At 39.5% G+C, this 18,743-nt stretch overlaps 1 protein-coding gene across 1 annotated transcript in view; it reads left to right on the plus strand.

Moving 5' to 3' along the window:
* The window catches only part of LOC128736154 (tyrosine-protein kinase Drl), a 180,677-nt gene that overhangs the window by 102,448 nt on the left and 59,486 nt on the right, over window positions 1–18,743 (plus strand). The window contains exons 5-6 of the mRNA XM_053830634.1: window positions 1,009–1,157; window positions 1,860–2,023. Of these exons, the coding sequence (XP_053686609.1) occupies window positions 1,009–1,157; window positions 1,860–2,023 (313 nt within the window). The remainder of the gene's footprint in view (window positions 1–1,008; window positions 1,158–1,859; window positions 2,024–18,743) is intronic.

Raw genomic sequence — 18,743 nt, forward strand, 5'->3', positions numbered from 1 at the left:
TCGCATGTGGAATGCTCCATCAAGGGAAATTAACTCAATTGAAAATACAAATCAGGAGGGTGCATCATCATCATCATCATCTTGCCAGCTGCGATTCTAACCTCATCACGAGCGCATATCTAATCTGCGTTACACACATATAGTCTAGATATAATATGGTAAATTGTCGTGACTGCGGTTGAGTTCGTTACACTACCTATGAGGTAATCAACGCTTCCGCTCTAGCCAGAATTTGCCAGAATTTAACCACCAAAACGGCATGTATTTCAATATGACATACTAACTCAACGCTAAACACGCATATTCATATTAAGTCATACTTGAAGAACTGTTAATTTTATTTAACTGATGGAATAATGATAGACGGGCCTACGACAACTTCTCTTACATCCTATATGGATGTACACCTTTATTTTTTTTAAAAGGGATATGGATTATGCTACTCAATAAACATTTTTTTGCAACGGCAGCTTATATCCTGAAATACTATAAGTAAACACGCAGGAAAATGATGATACCTAGTTAAAAACAAGTTTTGTTTCTATGACATCGTTAATAAACCCAAAAATTCTAAATTTTTTGTATAAGCTGGCTGTTTTGAGCAATAACAAAGCTTATTGTTGAACTCAAGGTCAAACAGTTAGAATTAAAAAAAATTCTGGATAAGCCGTGAGTCTACAATACTTTTTGTTGAATTTATACAGAATTCTTTTGCATTTACAAATTATTTTTCTGTGTGAATACGTGTATGTTTGTTTACTGTCAACAGTCTTTAGAAAATTTGTACAATTTATTATTTTTAAAAACTATTTGTCTGGCTTAATGAAACGAATCTGAATTTCAGCCGGTAGCAAAAGACTTTTTAATAGTATACTAAACATATCAATCCAACTTTACTTTTACCTCTACACTGTGGTCAGGAAAATTAACACCGGTCTCATTATTGAATTTTCTCTGTTCTTGGTCGTCGCACGAAAATACAACCAACCACACAACCAACACAAACAGCACCAGCTTTACCACTGCTGCTTATGGCAGCCATCAGAATGTTTTCATCCGTCTGGATCCCCTGGGGCGACCACCTAGTGCTAACAGCGGCTCCTACGCTACGATTGCCAGCCTCAACAAATACCCCATCAGCGAGTCGAAAAAGTCATGTAAGTATTTACGTACGTACAAACTCTCACTTGACTACTGTGAGGCTGAGGACTGTCTCATACCACTTGTTGCTCACGAACTACAGCTCCCGCATAAAGGCAGTTAGAGTTGAAAATGTTTCTTTGGAAATACAGGTTACATTCATTTCCATTCAACTATTGTAACATAATGGGAAGCATACTTTATGCGTGCTTTTCTGCATACCTGAAGTTTAACTATTTTCAAAGTACTCAAATTGTCTGCTAGTTGTTATTATATTTTAAAGGTTAAAGGGAGACCCACTCTTGCATATATGCATTCATGCAATATAATAAGCAAAGTCGGACTCTTTAGAATACACATGGGGACGATTTATGGTTTATTTTTTCAACATATGCGTTATCTTACTCCCCCTTTTATCTGGTTTCAGTTGTTGCTCTTCGTTTCATCTGGTAATCATCCTCCTCCCAGCAAACTCGTTCAGCTTGCTACTCTACAGGATGTCGGCGCTGAACAGAGATTTCTATTCACCTCTCACCACTCCTTGTCATACTCATCATCATCGTTATAATCATGACCATCATCTCCACCTAACTACACCTACGCGAGGATAACCATCGTTCCTCATTTCATTTTCCCCGATGTCCTAACGCTTTATTTGCTTGGTCGTCCACCACAGCGGAGTGTCATTGTTGATACCCTTGTTGCTTGTTTATTTTCAGGGTTTCGAAGTACACCGTCCCCATCGCCGTACGCCACGGCACTGCTACCACTGAACCATGGCCACAGCAACGGCGGACTCGCCGCCACGGAATCCGTTTATGCCAAGCCCGAATCGGTCTGTCCGTCCCGGGTGTCCTATTACGCTTCGTCACAACTGACGCAGGTGAGTACCCGTGGCCGGTGTCCGTCGTTCCACGGATTTTTACCTTGTTATGCATCCCCCGCACCCGATCCTCCCGCTGTCTGCTCGGTCGTTGTAGTGTATCGGAAGAGAAAACGACCCTTCGGTATTGATACGGTTGTTTAAAAAAATAGGAACTTGTCATTTATTAGTGGTAGGTGCAGCTGACGCATCTATTTATGGTGACAGCAAACATGTACGCTTGTAATGAAGTTTTGATGTCGGCTCCTGACTGTGGCTTTCAATTTTAAGCTGGTGGATTTTTGGAGCGAAATTGAAATTACGTAAATCTCCAAATTTGTCCAAAATAATCAACCAGGACTTGCTTCTTTAATTTGACTGTGTCGCTTCATGGAAACATTCAAAATCGTGAAGAAAGGACAATAGAATGACTTGACTATATCTACCTATCGAAACAAATTAGAGTAAAAGCACATTTTAATCTTATTTACCTCAGGGTTTATAAAATCAATAAGCGCAAAAAACCTCGTTAAAAAACTTGACAGGTGACCCGCACATTCCGAGTTAAAAGACTGCGAAAAATTTTGATGTGAATATGTATCACCAAACTCGAATCATTTAATATTTGGAATATTTTGACAGCAGGTTATATTCAAATGTCTACAATTTCTATCAGTGCTGGAAAATTTTTCACGAATTAGTTTGTTTCATTGAAGTTATAGGGTAAGGAACGAGTTAAGCAGTGTCACCTATTTTAATCAGTTGAACGTAAATGAGTCGAAAATGCACTTTTTTTATTCATATTTTCAAAATCTTTTGATAGGATCATCTTCACAAATCACTTAACCATACATTTGATTCGCACAAACACAATTTATTGGGTTTCCGACAAGAAATATGATTAATTAAAAATTGTTGTCCAAAAACGTACATTTTTCAGCTGCTGAAGGCAATCGCCACCTCGCTACTAACGAATCCATCACATTTTTCAGCACTGATTACAACCACTCTAAAAGTCAAGCACTCAATTGTCACATACCATATTATTCAGTCTCTTTTTTTCTATTATCTAAGGCTTTGTCACTAGCCGAAAGTTTTATTATTTTCTAACAAAACTGAAAACAAATTCTGAATTGACGGAACCTGTTCACCACTAGCAGCAGCTGCAGCACAACTGATGAACTATCGTGTTGTCAAGACACTGTTTCGGTTCTGGAAATAAGAATTTTAAGTTTGAAATTAACTGAAACCTCCTATGGTGAAAACGTGGTTCAATACTTTCAAGAGAAATGTATGTTCATAATTAATTTTTCTTTATTAAAAGCAACACAAAAGACAGCTTTTTCAATAGTTTTCGAAGATTTTCTCAGTGATTTAATAAAGCAACGATATGTTTCAATGTTATTTGCTTTGACAACACTGTTCTGAGTCGGATCGTTTGTACTGCTATATGTTTACCTATTTTGTTCTCCCACCATCCTTATGAACAGCGAGTGAGACGTCAAACTCGCAGTTTCCTATAAGAACACCAGAGAATAAAAAAGACGACGAATACCGTTTGCCGAACGGTGCGGTGAGTGTATGCCCCGATAAACAATTTAGACAGATGGCATTTTACGCATCTATGCCGATACGCTATGCCGATTACGCATCAGATGCCGATTAGTAGGTCGCGGATAGGAACGCGAACTTACTGAATAGGGGGAAAAGTTCAAGGGATTTTTTAAGGGGACGTAAAAAAATTCAGATTTCAGGATTGCTTAAAAAGCACCTTGCGGGTGAAAATGGGTTCGGTCTGTTCAAAATTAGTTCCGCCGCTCCAACTTTTAAAGCGAAAAATCAAAAGTTTAGCTCAACAATAGTGTCTTCCAATGGTAACAACTTGAAGAACTAAAGATAGCAAAAAGATTGGTATGCTGATATCCCCCACTTAGTCAACCCATCGCTTGTTATAAGGTAAAACAATCAGTGACCCGCTTAGACTGCTTAAAACTAGTTCTTTACCCTACTTGATGGAAGTCGCGATTTAATTTTGGACACCAACTTGAAAAATCTGACCTGGTCATGATTTCCATGAGCGGCAAACTATCGATCGACAGGATCACAGCAAGCGTCATAGTGGAACTAACTTTCGCAAGCTGCATTTGAATGTGTTTAAAACGATTAGGGGAAACCCAAGGCTGTCGGATTATTACGGGCTTACGGGCCAAGAAATTCAATGTTAGCCGAAGCACCATCAGAAGGATTTCGATTTTTCGGACCAGTAAGCAACCAAACAGAACACTAAAGCAGATTCTAGTGGCCAAAAGATGAGATCGAAAGTTGTACAATATGGTTTTTACGAAGTGCGAAAAATGAATCCTCATGGATGACGAAACATACGTCACGATTATGGGCAACTTCCCGGACAAAAGTTCTATAAACCGGTTGCCTAGTCGAGGTGATGTCCCCGGCAAGTTCTAATTCGTTTGGGCCGTTAAATTCCCAAGAAAGCTTATGATTGGGCAAGGTATTTGCAGCTGTGGCCAGAAAACCGAGGTGTTCGCGACAAACAAGTGTATGGATTTCAAAATGTACAAGAACAAAGGTCATAATAGACCTGTAAAGTTTTGACATGATTTGACAAGCTACCGTTGCAGTGCAAAAGCATTACAGTTATATCGATACATGGAGTAGATTTCTTCGAAAAGAACATCAATCCATCCGCTCGAACACGGCAAAGACTCTTATATCCTCGTGAGCACTGTCATGGCTTCATGTCCATAAAGAACTATCGGTCTAACAAGGGACCGTAGCGTTTGACAAAACGCAAAGTAAGCCCGATTTCCCGCTTGAATGCGTCACTGCGGATCTCTTTAATGGTGTTGTTTCTCAATCATCAACAATCCCATATACACTAACTCATCCACCACTTCTAGTTCGTCGCGGTTTTCTTTGCGCTGCTTCCACTTCTTTATTTGTTTTTCGACGCATTTATTTTTAGTCTTAACTTGCTAGGTAATCCTACTACCGCTTTCAGTCTGCCGTAGATTACCTCTGCCGTCACTGACTAAAAAGCTCCTGACTATGATATATCTGCAAAGCCTAGGAGTTGGCTACCCTTGGAGAAAATCGCACAAAACCCATCATTCGATCCAATGTAGCTTTGATTAGTTGCGTCAGTTTATCCGGAAAACCGTGTTCGTGCATTATCTGCCATAGCTGGTCTCAATCGACTGTATTGTACCTATGCGGTTTTGGCATCAATAAAGATGTGATGCGTGGGCACATTGTACTACCGACATTTCTACAAGATCTGTCAGATGGTAAAAATTTGATCCGTAGTGGGGTGAGCCCCCATGAAACCCACCTGATAATTTCCTACGAAGCTCTGTGCTATCGGTGACGTAACAGGATCTGTGAAAGTGCCTTGTAGGTGATCCTTCCATTCATTCTTTCGATAGCTTCTCCTCTTTCCAAAGCTTGAAAATCAGCCACTGCATATAAAGCCGTTGCTATCGTTTTTTGGACAGGTTTATAAAGTTCTGCCGGTACCGCGGTAGCAACCTCTCCGGCCCACCTTAAGCACCTAACTCCTAGGAAGAAGGTAATGCATCATCCAGTACCCAAGTAGCACACATTTGTCATTTCTGGTTGCTGCAACCTATTTATGACTGAAATTAGTCATTAATCGGTTACCACAACTAGTTTATAACAACTGCGCTAGTAGGGTATTTGCGCGTAGCTCTCGGCAGACTGCTGTAGCTACTTGTTGTTCAGCCGAGGATGACAGCCATAACATGTCAGGCAAACGGTTGACAGTTTTCAGTGCAAATATACTGCTACTGGGTGATGGTTAGGGTCAAAATTCGCATCCCGCAGGGAACGTATGATCGTGATATTAGCGAGGAACCGACGATCTATGAGAACGTGATCAGTCTAGCTTACTGTACATTAGTCAGGTGATCTCCAGGTGTTTTTGCGGACATCTTTGCGTGGGGAAAAGGTGCTTCAGATCACCAGGCGTTGATAAGCTGTGAAGTTTATACATCGTTGGCGGTTATCGTTTGTGTCAGTGTGCAGGCTATGAGGTCTTACCACTGATCTATACTTTGCTTCCCTACCGACCTGGGCGTTTATATCCCCAATGATGATTTCGATGTCCCGTGACGAGCACCTGTCGTACGTTGCCTCCAGTTTCCATTTATCGTCCTTCTTTCATTGTCCAGGTTCGTTGCCGAATATTCATTCCAATAAGTATTCGCTTGAATTTCTGTAGCAATTGATTTAGGAAGGGTGCCTTACCAGGGCCAGGGATTGAAAAGGGATCGCAAATTGAATGTGACTGCCGTGAATGCGAACTTTCCGCATTCAAACTCCGCTTTTTGAACGACCATTTGACTGTTTTTTGAATGCAGCCAATCTCCCGCTTGCGCTGCTGCCGTCTTACAATTCATGCGGCATCTCAGCAAAAACAAACAGTCGATCTCCCGTTTTGCTTTGCGCGTTGAGAATATAAACTGCAAACTGACTGGAAGCATACGGTGACGTATTTTTTTGTTTCTCTTTTTGTCTCCAAATCGGCTGCTCACGGTAATAGTTTGTCACCCAGACGTCGGTCCGACGCAAGTAAAATATTCGTTTGTATTGGACGGAGTCCGACCGACTTCTTCCATGCACATGTAGTGGTTGTTTTTTTGTAGTATTGAATCATACGATTGTGCGGTTGCTTTTCGTTAGCGTGGTGATTGCCAGTCATTTGACTGTTTTGCAGTCATTCGCTGCTCCAAACGGTAAAGGCAACTTGATCGAAACAAAAATGTCAAAAAATTTTAGAGCGCGTTCGTTCTGCTGCGTGCGATTGGCGTTTGACTCAGCAAACTGCCAGTTGTGTGATGCATAGCGTTCGTATTCCACATATAAACGGACGGTGTGAACTTGAATGCGCGTTGGTGTGACTGCGGTAGAAAAAAAGGATTGGTCGAAGCCCTGACCAGGGCTACCCAACTGCCCTCAATTACGCTCAATTGAGAAGTTGAAGAAGAGTGGAAAGGTGACTCAGGATGCGACAGAGATCAAGAGATGATAGAACAATATGGTCGTTCAGGTTAGTTAATAGAGTATCTAGCATATAATAAGAGATGTTAGAAGAAAAGTTCAAGGTTTCAATATCCAAACCAAATCGGAATAATTATTTGACTATTTTTCCTTCAAAGTGCAATAAATGATCTTCATTTTGAGTACTGCCATCCGGGGTGAGATTGTGCCACGGGGGTGAGATTGTACCAAAAACCAAAAATGTTTATTTGTGAAAATTTATTATATCTATAGAAACTGGTGACCTAAATTCAAAATGATGATGAACATAACATATTTATTCATAACTTAGAATGGAACACAGATAATATTAGCAAACTATTTAGCCTAAACAGGGTTTCAAAGTTCGCGATCAAAAATACTCGGAAATAACGCTTGTAAAAAATGTCCCGCATAAAGCAACCCAAACAAGAAATCGCATCAACTTGCTATCTTGAAGGTATATGAACTAATCATTTACAATGTATTGAAAGGTTATTATGCGTTGGATAAGTTTTGATTACGAAAATAATATTTTTCGAAACTTTGTACTTTTCGAGTTTCACGGGGGTGAGATTGTGCCAAGCCATAATGATCGATCCAATTTGAGGATTTCACATACACAACAAAAATACATCAGTATACACCAGCACGCTCACATTTTTTACTATTGAGCACAATATTTTGACAGATTAGATTGCATCATCCATTTTGGAGCAAACAGCATCATAGGTCTGCTAAATAATTTTTACTTTTTTTCTGGAAATTTCAGATACTTTGAATAAACACTCTAATATAAGACGAATATATTATACCGTGTATAAACTGCCAGTTTTAAGGAGGGGGGAGGGGGGATGGAACAGGTCACATGTTTTGCGACCGCGGGTTCTCAAACGAAGTAATGGTTACTTTTGTTAAATGATCAAATAGGTATGCCCCCTTAGGATACACCCCTTCATATACTTCCCCCTTGTTAACCCTAGAAACGCTACTGGCTATATAAAGGCTGTACATTGACTACGAACTCATTTTTAGTTTTTTCAGACCTCTCCGGGTTATTTTCGTTCATACTTTATGTATGATCCGTTGTTTTTGGCCGACCCACTGCCCCTAATAGTCCACTTAGTTCATGGACGGCCCCATGTGAACTACTTTATACTGATATTTATGTGTATTGTTTATAAACATGCTAATGTTCATTGTTTAGGTTTTTAGCCTAACTTTATGTTTGTGACACAATGTCACCCCCTAGAAGGGGTGAGATTGTGCCAAAGTTCATGCACTTCCAGTAAAATTAGGTTTTATTGTAACTAAACCATCTCTACGGTAGTTGTTATTTGAACGATTTAGTATATATTGACAGGTTTGAAATCAACTTAGTTCCTAAATTGTGTGTATACTGAGCTAAAGAACAAAAATATATGCTTTTTTAGCACAATCTCGCCCCGGATGAAGGTACTCGACATTTTTATTTTTATTAAGATGGAATCACTCAAACTTTATAATGGTAACCCAAGTAACAATTTGGGTTTTATTACACTCTTATGATGGCATTTAAACTCATATTGTTGCTTGGGAATGCAAACTAAACGACATTTAAATATTATTTACCAGTTATAACCTACTCTTGGAGTGGCTCGTTATATATCTCGAACTTAGCTCAATAGTATGCGGCCATAGGCTACTCGTCGCCAATTCTTTCAGCATCTCGACACTCGCAAGTCTGCTTCAATCGAGCCGCGTTGCACGTTGAGCATGTCCAGCACATTGAGTTTGAGGGTCTTCTAGAACAGAATAGATTTTACTGTATCCAGCATCCTCCGACGTCGCTGGCCCCCGTAGCTCACCATGTGCACGATGGGAATCTCTCCAGCTTCCGGGGCTACTGTTCTTTACCGCCCAGCACGAGTTCGATGTTCTGGAGGAAGTAAAACAGCAGAAACTTTCAAAGTTTACCAAGAAATACATGATTTGGCACGCGATCTGCTCATGTGACAAACGGAATGAGCCGTTCGTAACTACCGGTACTGTAAACGGACAGATCTACCTCAAGGAGTGTCTACTGAAACGTCCGCTTCTTCTGTTGAAGTAACACGAGGGTCCTACGATCTTCTGATTGGATTCAGCTTCGTGCCACTATCTAAAGAATGTCCTGTACTGGTACGAAGCCAACAGGGTCACTTTCGTACCCGAGGACATGAGCCCTTTCTCGGGCCCATCGACCCAACCCAACCTAACCCGGGACTAAGGCCCATCGAAAAATACTTGGTTATTATGAAGTAGGCACTACGGAAGCATCTCAAAGAGGTCAAACATGAGGAAGACATGAAGAAAAAGTGGATTTCCGTACAAAAGAAGCTGGAGCCAGATGTTGTACAAAATTTTTTGGGTGGGTTTAAGCGCAAGGTGTGAGCATGCGGTTATGATATTGAAATTTAATAAAATAAATATGCCAAAAGCTTACTAATAGGTGATATATTATTGTCTGCAAGTTTAAAATGGGTCGGTCAACTAGGTAATTTTCTACAGCGTTTATTCCGTGATGCAATTTGATTTGAGACACCCTTTACAAGAAAGATGCTGTAAACGGTTTATACATGACTCAGAATGCGTAGTCTCAAGGCTGCGAATGATTTTGGAAGTTTCCCCGCAGAAATCACATCTGTCTTCGTTTATTCGTTTTTCTAAGTCTACTGAGTCCAATTCTCGGGTAAATTTTCAAATAGACCTAAGTGACAATGAGAGATTCTCTTCGCGTCTCCTCTCTTCCGTCTTTCGCGGCTACATAAATGCATAGAAAAGGAAATTTTCAAAACATTTAGCTAACTAGTGACTCCGGCAACCGTTTTATACAAAGCTGATGTGTTAAAATGCATTAGGATCACCGTAAAAAGCGAAAGAGAGGAGACGCGAAGAGAATCTCTCATTGTCACTTAGGTCTATTTGAAAATTTACCCGAGAATTGTTACTTCTCTGTAGCCCTCGCATCGACTCACGCTTTTTAAAAAATTAGCACTTGGCATGTTTAGCACTTAGATACACGTAATTGCTGTCCATGTTCGTAACAAAATATCCTTTGATGGAGAAACGGGGAAGACCAGTGCACATGGTCATGCTAGTCCTTCAAGCTACGATCTATATTCAAACGGAACTCGAATTGATGTCGAGCGATATAGCGAGAATGGCAGTAGCCTAGCAAACCCTAGTCCAGAAAGAAGAGACCTAATTTGAGAAGTTTAAAGGTACAAGATGTACCGGATTATCGGTACCAGAAACACGAAACACAATCTGCAGGCATGTAAAACATCAAGGAAGCTTGGTGAGAATTTTCTAAGGAAATACAATTGCTTTGTAATGAAAATACTGCAAGACCGCTGTCGAACAAATTCTTGGAAAAGAATTTTAAACCTTGTACTATCCACAGAGTAACCCTGAAAGAATACAGAACAAAACAGCGATTAGCATCCATATTCTTCTACATTCTTCCTCCACTCTTTACACCCCTATGAACTCTACACATAACGGGTGGCAAGTAAAATGTTGGAATTTATTTCTCAAGCTGTTCAAAAGAGTCAAAGATATTTGAAGAAAATCTGATTTACTGAAATTAAAGATACATTGTCCATTGTTGAAAAATAAATTGGTAAATATTTGGAAACGAGCCGTAAGCGGCTGTTCGACGAAGCTTCCGTTTGATGTCGGAACAGAAGCGTTGTACGGCCGTTATGTCAACTGCATCTTTTGATTCTAGCAATCAACTCTTTGCAATTCGTGGCTCTCCAGTTATTTTTATACACCAAGAAGCTTAAACCCCGAAGAAAGCTTTCATTGGGGGACATTGAGGCAGTTTTGTCGGGTTGTGGTTTTTGGGTACAAATGGGATCGAATAGGTATTCAAGAACGATTGTGTTTTTGGCGTAATGCGATGATGCTTTATCCGATCATAACACGTCCATTGTCCATCTGCATAATGTTTTTGTAGAAATGGGAGCAAAATTTTCAAATATTCGTTCTGATACACATCTTGGGAGCTTGCGTGGCCACAAAGTCTTATCGAGAAAATCAGTCACATTTTCCCGACACCATGCTTGCACGATATTCGCAGTGTGGGCCAGTGCGCCGTCCTGTTAAAAGACGTAATGATCTTTCCCGTAGAGGTCACGAAGTGCCGGGACCACAACCTTTTCCAGTACCTCGGTCTTATAGTACGCGGCGTTGATTTTCACGTTTTTCTCGATAAACACCAGTGGAAGCTTCCCACGCTTGGATACGGCCCCCCAAACCATCACCGACGCGGCGCTCTGGAACCGCGGGTTGTATATGTAGGACGGGAGGATGCTGACCAACGTCAGCGCCTACAGCCGATCATTTTGGACATTGTGCGACTGTTGCAAGATGAAGAGTTGCTCATCAAAAAACACGAACTCCTGACCAGCGTACCGCGAAAGTATCAGTTTTGGTCTGTTCAGCCTCTTCTTCGTTGTAGCCTCCGTTACCCCATGAACCTTGCGTTTCTTGTACGGCTTGCATCCCAGGTCCTTTGCCATGATGGTGTGGGCAGTCCCGATCGAGACATCCAGGTCGAGCGGTCTTCCGGATCGAGCGGTTCATTTTTCGACGAACCCGCTCCCTCACCACCTTGATGGCTGCTGGCTTCCTCGCCGAATGACTGGTCGCAAGAAATAATGTCAAATGTCTTCAGATTTTGGTCACCAACCAGAACATTTTACGTCCCTGGTTATAGACGGCTCTCCAATAACGTCAAGTAACTTAGCAGAGAAATTCTTACATTTCTCGACAGCTTCAATCTTACTCATCTTACAACATGCCATGACAGAAACATCCATTGGTTTCATATACTTCCGATCCTGTTGAAAGAATTGGAAAAGTTTCGTGGAATTCTTCAATTAAACATTCTTTATCCATCGTTTTATTAGTTTTCCTCGAAATCGATCGATAACAATCAACACGAGGCACTGCAAGTATAGACACAATTATCGATTATTTATCATTCTAATTATTGCGCAAACTTTTGTGTCGTTCGCTATTGAATATTTTTGCCGATAAACGCATTCCAATAAACAAGTGTGAATAATACCGCCAAAAAACGATACATTGAAATGCTTCAACTATTTTATAGCTTAGCTTAGATAGCATTGCGAAAATGTTCGCCAAAATATAACGTTACTTTTTAGTTCCTCACAAAATTGCCGTTCCAATAGAACCCAGCATAAGCATTGTTATATACAAAAAAACACTATTAAAAATTTCAATCAAATAAAATACGCTGTCAAGGTAAAAAAGTCACATCAATATAAATTTATTTTTAATGACATATTTAGGCTCTAATAAGACTGCACAGCACCAAATTACAGTCTACCGAAAAAAAATGACAGCCATCCTGCCGTACCCAAGATTCACAACGAAAAGCAGCCTGGCGCCGAAAAATATTGATCCACTGATTGCCGTGCATCAAAGGCAAACATTCCTCAGCGGGAAAAGCCTTTGCAATCTAACGCAAAATTGATGGTGAAATCATGTCTCAAGTTTCCCATGCCCCAGTCGCCGGCGCTGCCTTGGAAGCGGAGCCTACATAAACTCAAAGCAGCAGGACAATTTTCGACGCAATGTGATATTGCTTCAAAAGAAGACGGAATGTTGATAGCCACCGGGCGCGGCGCCCGCTCTTCCTTTCCCCACGACCAGGATGGATTGGATATGCTGCCACAAACACAAAAAAGCCAAATTCTAATATCATCCCATATTTTGTTCGCCTCTGCCCACAGAGAGCAATCCAACGATTGAATACCTTCGCACGGTATGGGGTTTGGTTCTGTGTGGCAGTTCGGAAATCGAAAGTGTCTGAAAAAATGTTTCCTGTGTTTGTTATTCAAACCTCTTATTATTTGGGATCAAATGGTCTCACCCTTTTTCCTTTGCTGTCAGGGGTGGCATTGTTTCTAGGTAGGTACCTTCGAGGGAGGCTGTCAAAGCTACGCTAGTTTCGGGCGCGTGCAGACGACGGCTCCGCATCCCTGATCAAACAGCTTTTTGCTTCGATTGTATGCGGTAACTCAAGCCAGCCTCAATGCTGTTCTCCTTCCCTGACTGGCTTCTTCCTGGCACACAGCAACGGTCTATATGTCCGCTCAGGGGGAGAAAGCAAAGCAAATAGAGGGGTTTAAACGCAATTTATTTCCTTGTACCGGTTCGACCTGGGGTGGGACCATGATATCTCCTTTATTTGAACGAATAGGTCGGACTAAATCCAATCATATTTCAGATGATATGGAATTTTGAGAAGGGTGCCAATTTGTCAGTTATTGAGCTTTTACGGATTGGTAAGTAGATTTTCGATTTTCGGAAAGATCTATTGAGCAGAAGACAAAATATTTTTTTAAATTAACCTCTATTAAAAAAGGTTGGAGGGGATTACTATGCTTTCAATATGCATCTTGAGGTGTATAAAATATTTTATGAATCCAAGCTGACGTGTTGCCTTAGCGATAACGTTTGTGCGGTGTAAATTGAAGGAGAGCTTGCCATCCAGCAGAACACCTAGGTCACTAACGTGATCTACTCCTGCTAGTTACTGATTATCGATTTGATACTGGAACACTATTGGATTCACTGAGCGGTGAAAGGGAATAATATAACACTTAGCAATACTAACAAGTAATTAGTTACTAACGGTATTAGCATATCAATAATCCAAAAGCTCTTGCAATCGACGTATACCAGTTTACAACAAATGGTTGTTTCTTGATGTTTTGGTCAAATAAAAACCATTTTACCCTAGTTTTATCAATTATAATCAATAAAAGTGAATATCTCAGTATTCCGTTGGAATAAATTTAATATATTTTTACCATAAGAAAGTTATTTTTATATTTTTTTTGCAAAAAATCTCCACTGTGGCATACTGGTGTGTCAACTTTTCTACCATCTGCGCCTTATTTGTGAGGAACACGCTTACCACTGTTAGGACGATATCGTCAGCGAAGCCTACACTCAAAATAATCCACACGTCCTTTCCAATCACATACATTTCTCTACAGGGAGTTAAATGACTTTCAACTGATTGTTATTGGAAAAAATAATAACATCTATCTGATTTTCACGTTAACGCATTAGTATGCGTGCGAACTACCTGAAAATCATGTAAATATTACAGGAAAAGCTGGATGCAAAATATTCACATAACTTTTCCTATGATTTCGACGTGAAATTTATTTTGAGTGTATGATTTCAACCCCAGCGGGTAAATTGAACCTCAGCACGTCATCATACATGAAGTTCCAGAGCATAGATTCAAGCAACGAGCCTTGTGGAACACTTGCAGTTATTTTGTACATATGTGCACATTCTCACACGCGCGATCTCGTTCTAACGAACTGACTCTATCGGACTCTTATTTTTTCGTGCACTGCGACGAGTTTTTACGAGTGTGCATTTAGCTTTCAGCCATAGTCGACGTTTTGGCTCGTCAGTGCAACCCGAGCAATTAATACCGATCGCTCACGACGCCCGCATTCTAACCCGCGTGTGTAAGCGGTTTAACAGACCGTGATTATTCAACTAGTTGGGAATTTAGTTCATATTTTGCTCGTTATGCAACACCATGCTCAGGCTCCCCATTTACAAAAATTCTCTACAATTTATCTTCTATCTATAAATATAAAAGTGAACGTATTTTCTTAACAATAACAGATGGTAAAGTGGCTGAGTGACAAAGGAGCCCCGAGTAAGATAGGGCAATCAGTTAGTGTTATGTAAATCGGTAAATTACTTTAGAATTTTCCAATTTACTCACACACATGAACAATTTACAATCACACATGAAAAATGTACTAGAATAAGAGAGAGCTGCATTATTATAAATATCATTATAACTCATTAGCCTTCTAGACCATCTGCAAGGTTGCTATAAAGGACTGTATCGAAAAGTAATTAGCAACTTTTAAAATGGTTTTACTCAAAAATGGGTGAAGTAATTTTTATGTGGGTGCAAGCAAAAATTTGCTTGAATATCTAAAAAAAAGTTGTGCAATCGATTTGTTTCGATTATTTTTTTACTTTTCGCTATGACACGGATTGATCTTGTAATCAGAAAAAAATTCTGCGCAGTTGGTGCACTGAAAACAGTGTTTTCTATCAACCAAATCGCAAAATGGTTTAAAGTGCACCACACAAGCGTAAAAATATCATCGATAAATAAGGAAAAGAGTTCTCTGAAGGATCTGCCTCGTTCCGGAAGAAAACCTGGTTCCAGTTAGCGCCCGGTAGATTCTAAAGTAATAGGTCATATTAAACGACACCGATTGGTAACAACGTCTTATTTGGCTAAAATACTTAAAAGAAGCATTGCGATAATTCAGTAAATCAAGGTCAGGAACTCCGTAAAGAAATACAAGAATCATAAGGTATCTAAGAAATCCGGAGAACAATAATCTCGAGCCTAAATAAGGGCACGGTAACTATAAACGGATAATAGACAACGGCAGCAAGTGCCTCTATATGGACGACAAAACTTACGTCAAAAAGGATTCAAAAACGTTTCCAGGGCCGAAATTCTACACGAAATCGGCGGACAAGGTGGTGGACGATACCGACAGTACGATTGCGCAGGAAAAGTTTGGACAGAAGGTTTTAGTATGGTATGCTATTTGTACTTGTGGTCTGCGCTGCGTATTTTCTTCACAAAGTGTGCAATAAATGCTTAAATTTACAAAGATGATTAATTGTAAAAAATATTGTGGCCCCTCTACAAACAGTATCAGTCTCCCCCTCTCTTTTGGCCGAATTTGGCATCTGTACATTGCGCTAAGCCTGTACTACAGTGTCTTTCAGACAATAATATCCAATTCGTCGAGAAAAACATCAATCCACCAAATTGTCCGGAGCACTGACCAATTGAACGTTACTGGTCGATTGTAATGAGAATTTTCAGGAGGGAAGGAACAGTTTCCCAAAGCATGGAGGAATGCAAGAAAAATTGAACAGCAGCATCCAGGAAATGCACAAAAGCTAGTGTGCAGAATTTGCTGTGAGGACTTTTACCGTAAGTGCGCTCATTCTTTAGAACCTAATATTTTGACTAATGTAAGCCGTGTTATTGTTTCAAGTCGTACTGATCTTCAATAAACCGAAAACAAAAATTGAAATAATGATCGTTTTTCATTTTTATTCACAGATAGATGTTGCTAAAGACTTTTCGATACAGTCCTTACTCAAGTATTTCTAAAGAAAGTAATATTTTTGGTTACTCGTTGCACTAGCACCCACCTATGGGAAAATTTTGAATTATTTTCCTACTACTATACTACCTACTTGAAGCTGACAGTCGCATGAATAAGTTTCTCGAACATCGCAACATTATAGATAGTCAGAAACGCGGAATACAGTTTATGCAATATTATTACATAGACGGTGAGGTAATTCTGAATTATTTTTTATACCATCTTCAAGGCTGCATTTACTCAGTCACTCTTAAGCCACATGGATCGTGGGATATAGCGTATAAAATGGGGTCACATATACACTAGCGCCGCACATTGAGAAAATAATTAACTATTTTTCATGTCATCTACAAGATGACAGTCATTTGCATAATAGTTTGAGCTACAATATTACATATAAACTAATGCCACGTAGCGAGAAAACTACTGAACTACTAATGTTTGTTTCCGAAGGTTCTTAGTTTACTGAACAATTTTGCCAAAGACGCCATACCTCTAGACGATCAGGATCATAAGTTATTGTACGTTGGTACCAATTACGTCAATTCCTATATGCTACGTAGACTCCAATAAGGACGTTTGACCGCTTAACCCATTATGACCCGGGTATACCTAAATTTGGACCAAATGAAGTGAAACTTTGTAATCTATTATATTATGGCTCGAATGTGTCGGGAAACGCAAAATCGTCATTTGGAATGCTTTCAAGGCCAAAATATCCGAGGTTAAATATTTTATAGGCCAAGTTTCAAACCAACAAATTACAAAGTTTTTTACAGATTTCTTATCGAATTTTGTGATAGACTTTACATATAAATACTAATTTACATGTCAGGTAATGTTTCGTCACTAAATGTAGACTTTTTCATGCGTTTTGGAGACAAAAATTTTTTCGCCATTTTTTCAACTTTTTTTCCGCCATTTGTCACAACTTTGCACTGTTGAAAATACAGATGAAATGACAAAAACTGACAAATTATATCACACACACATCAGATTGATGTCTTATCTCTCTTGTAGTGATATATTAACAATGCTAACTGTTGAAATTCAGCAGTAAACAGGTTTTGAAGACGAGGTATGATATATCATACGCTGGGTCATAATGGGTTAATGGAATCACTTGAGACCATCCTTATTGGAAACGTTCTTATTCATAACCGCCTTGTTCTGAGGACTGCTGTATATGTCTCGGACGAAGAGTCGAGTATTCGAGTCTGTATCATGGTGGCCTGCCGTCCACGTGCGTTACTTGCATGATTTTTATATGGTACGGAGAATTTGTGGAGAAGTGTTGAATTTAGCCAGACGGTTCTTAATAATTCTGCTCGATCTTCACTAATTAGGTGGCTACAGTTATGTAAATGATCCAGCAAGTTCCTTTTTTTGGCAAATGAAACTGCAGAACCCTTAAAATTGTAAACGTAGTAGAACTTATACAAATGCCGTTCCAGCATTTAGTTTTGAAATCATTTTCACATTTGTTATCCTATGATCCGTCAACATAATTATTTAGATTTCTAACGACTGTCAGACAGTTTTCGATAATTTCCGATTCTGACGCAGTTTATGAATTTAAAGCATAAGTTCCTAGCTAACGGTTGACCTACAACGGCTGTGAGCATGACATTTTTCGATAACTTCTCTGTCACAGTCATCGATTTCGTATAGCAAAGTGTGCCTATATACAAAAATCATGCAACAAACCAACTTACGTCGTCCTACGTCAACCATGCGGTCGTGTTTGATCACAACTCTTCTGATTTTTCAAAGCATTGGAATGAAATTAATCTTTTCCATGCATCTGGAAGGCAATTTACGTTTCATGCCCTGCACAAGATAGACTTAAATTCTTGTAAAATTACTTCGTTAGCATATTTAATTAATTTAATCTGAATAGCATCAACTCTAGGTGCTTTTCCATTTTTACTATTAAAAGTTCGTATCAATATACGACTTATTAGGAGTCATTTCATGTTCTGGTAGACCCTGGATTATTAAATCTCTCATCATATTATCTGTTTCAGATTCCTTGCAATGATTTTAAGGATGTATGAGCTACACTCTTAAATGATTCTACCTGTAAATTGGTCGGATTTAGTTAAAGTTAGGTGGAAACTACTCAAAATGCCCTTAAAGTGTACAAACTCAGATTTGGACTAGTTTTTCAACCAAAAAATTGGTAGTAGGAACTTAAAATTGCGTTATTTGTCATAGAGAATAATTCAATTATCGGTAGCAAGTCGCCAAAATTGGTTGAAATTTTTACCCAAAGTTTGAGTTTGTACACTTTAAGGCATTTAGAGTAGTTTCAACCTAGCTTTAACTAAATCCGACCTATTTACAGGTAGAATCATTTAAGAGTGTAAGTTAAGAACGCGCATTTACGGTTTAAATTTTTTCAAACATGTGTATGTTCGACGGATTCTTTCTAGAAGTTTCCCAGA

The sequence above is a fragment of the Sabethes cyaneus genome, chromosome 2 (assembly GCF_943734655.1).
Source record: "Sabethes cyaneus chromosome 2, idSabCyanKW18_F2, whole genome shotgun sequence".
Classification (NCBI taxonomy): Eukaryota; Metazoa; Arthropoda; class Insecta; order Diptera; family Culicidae; genus Sabethes; species Sabethes cyaneus.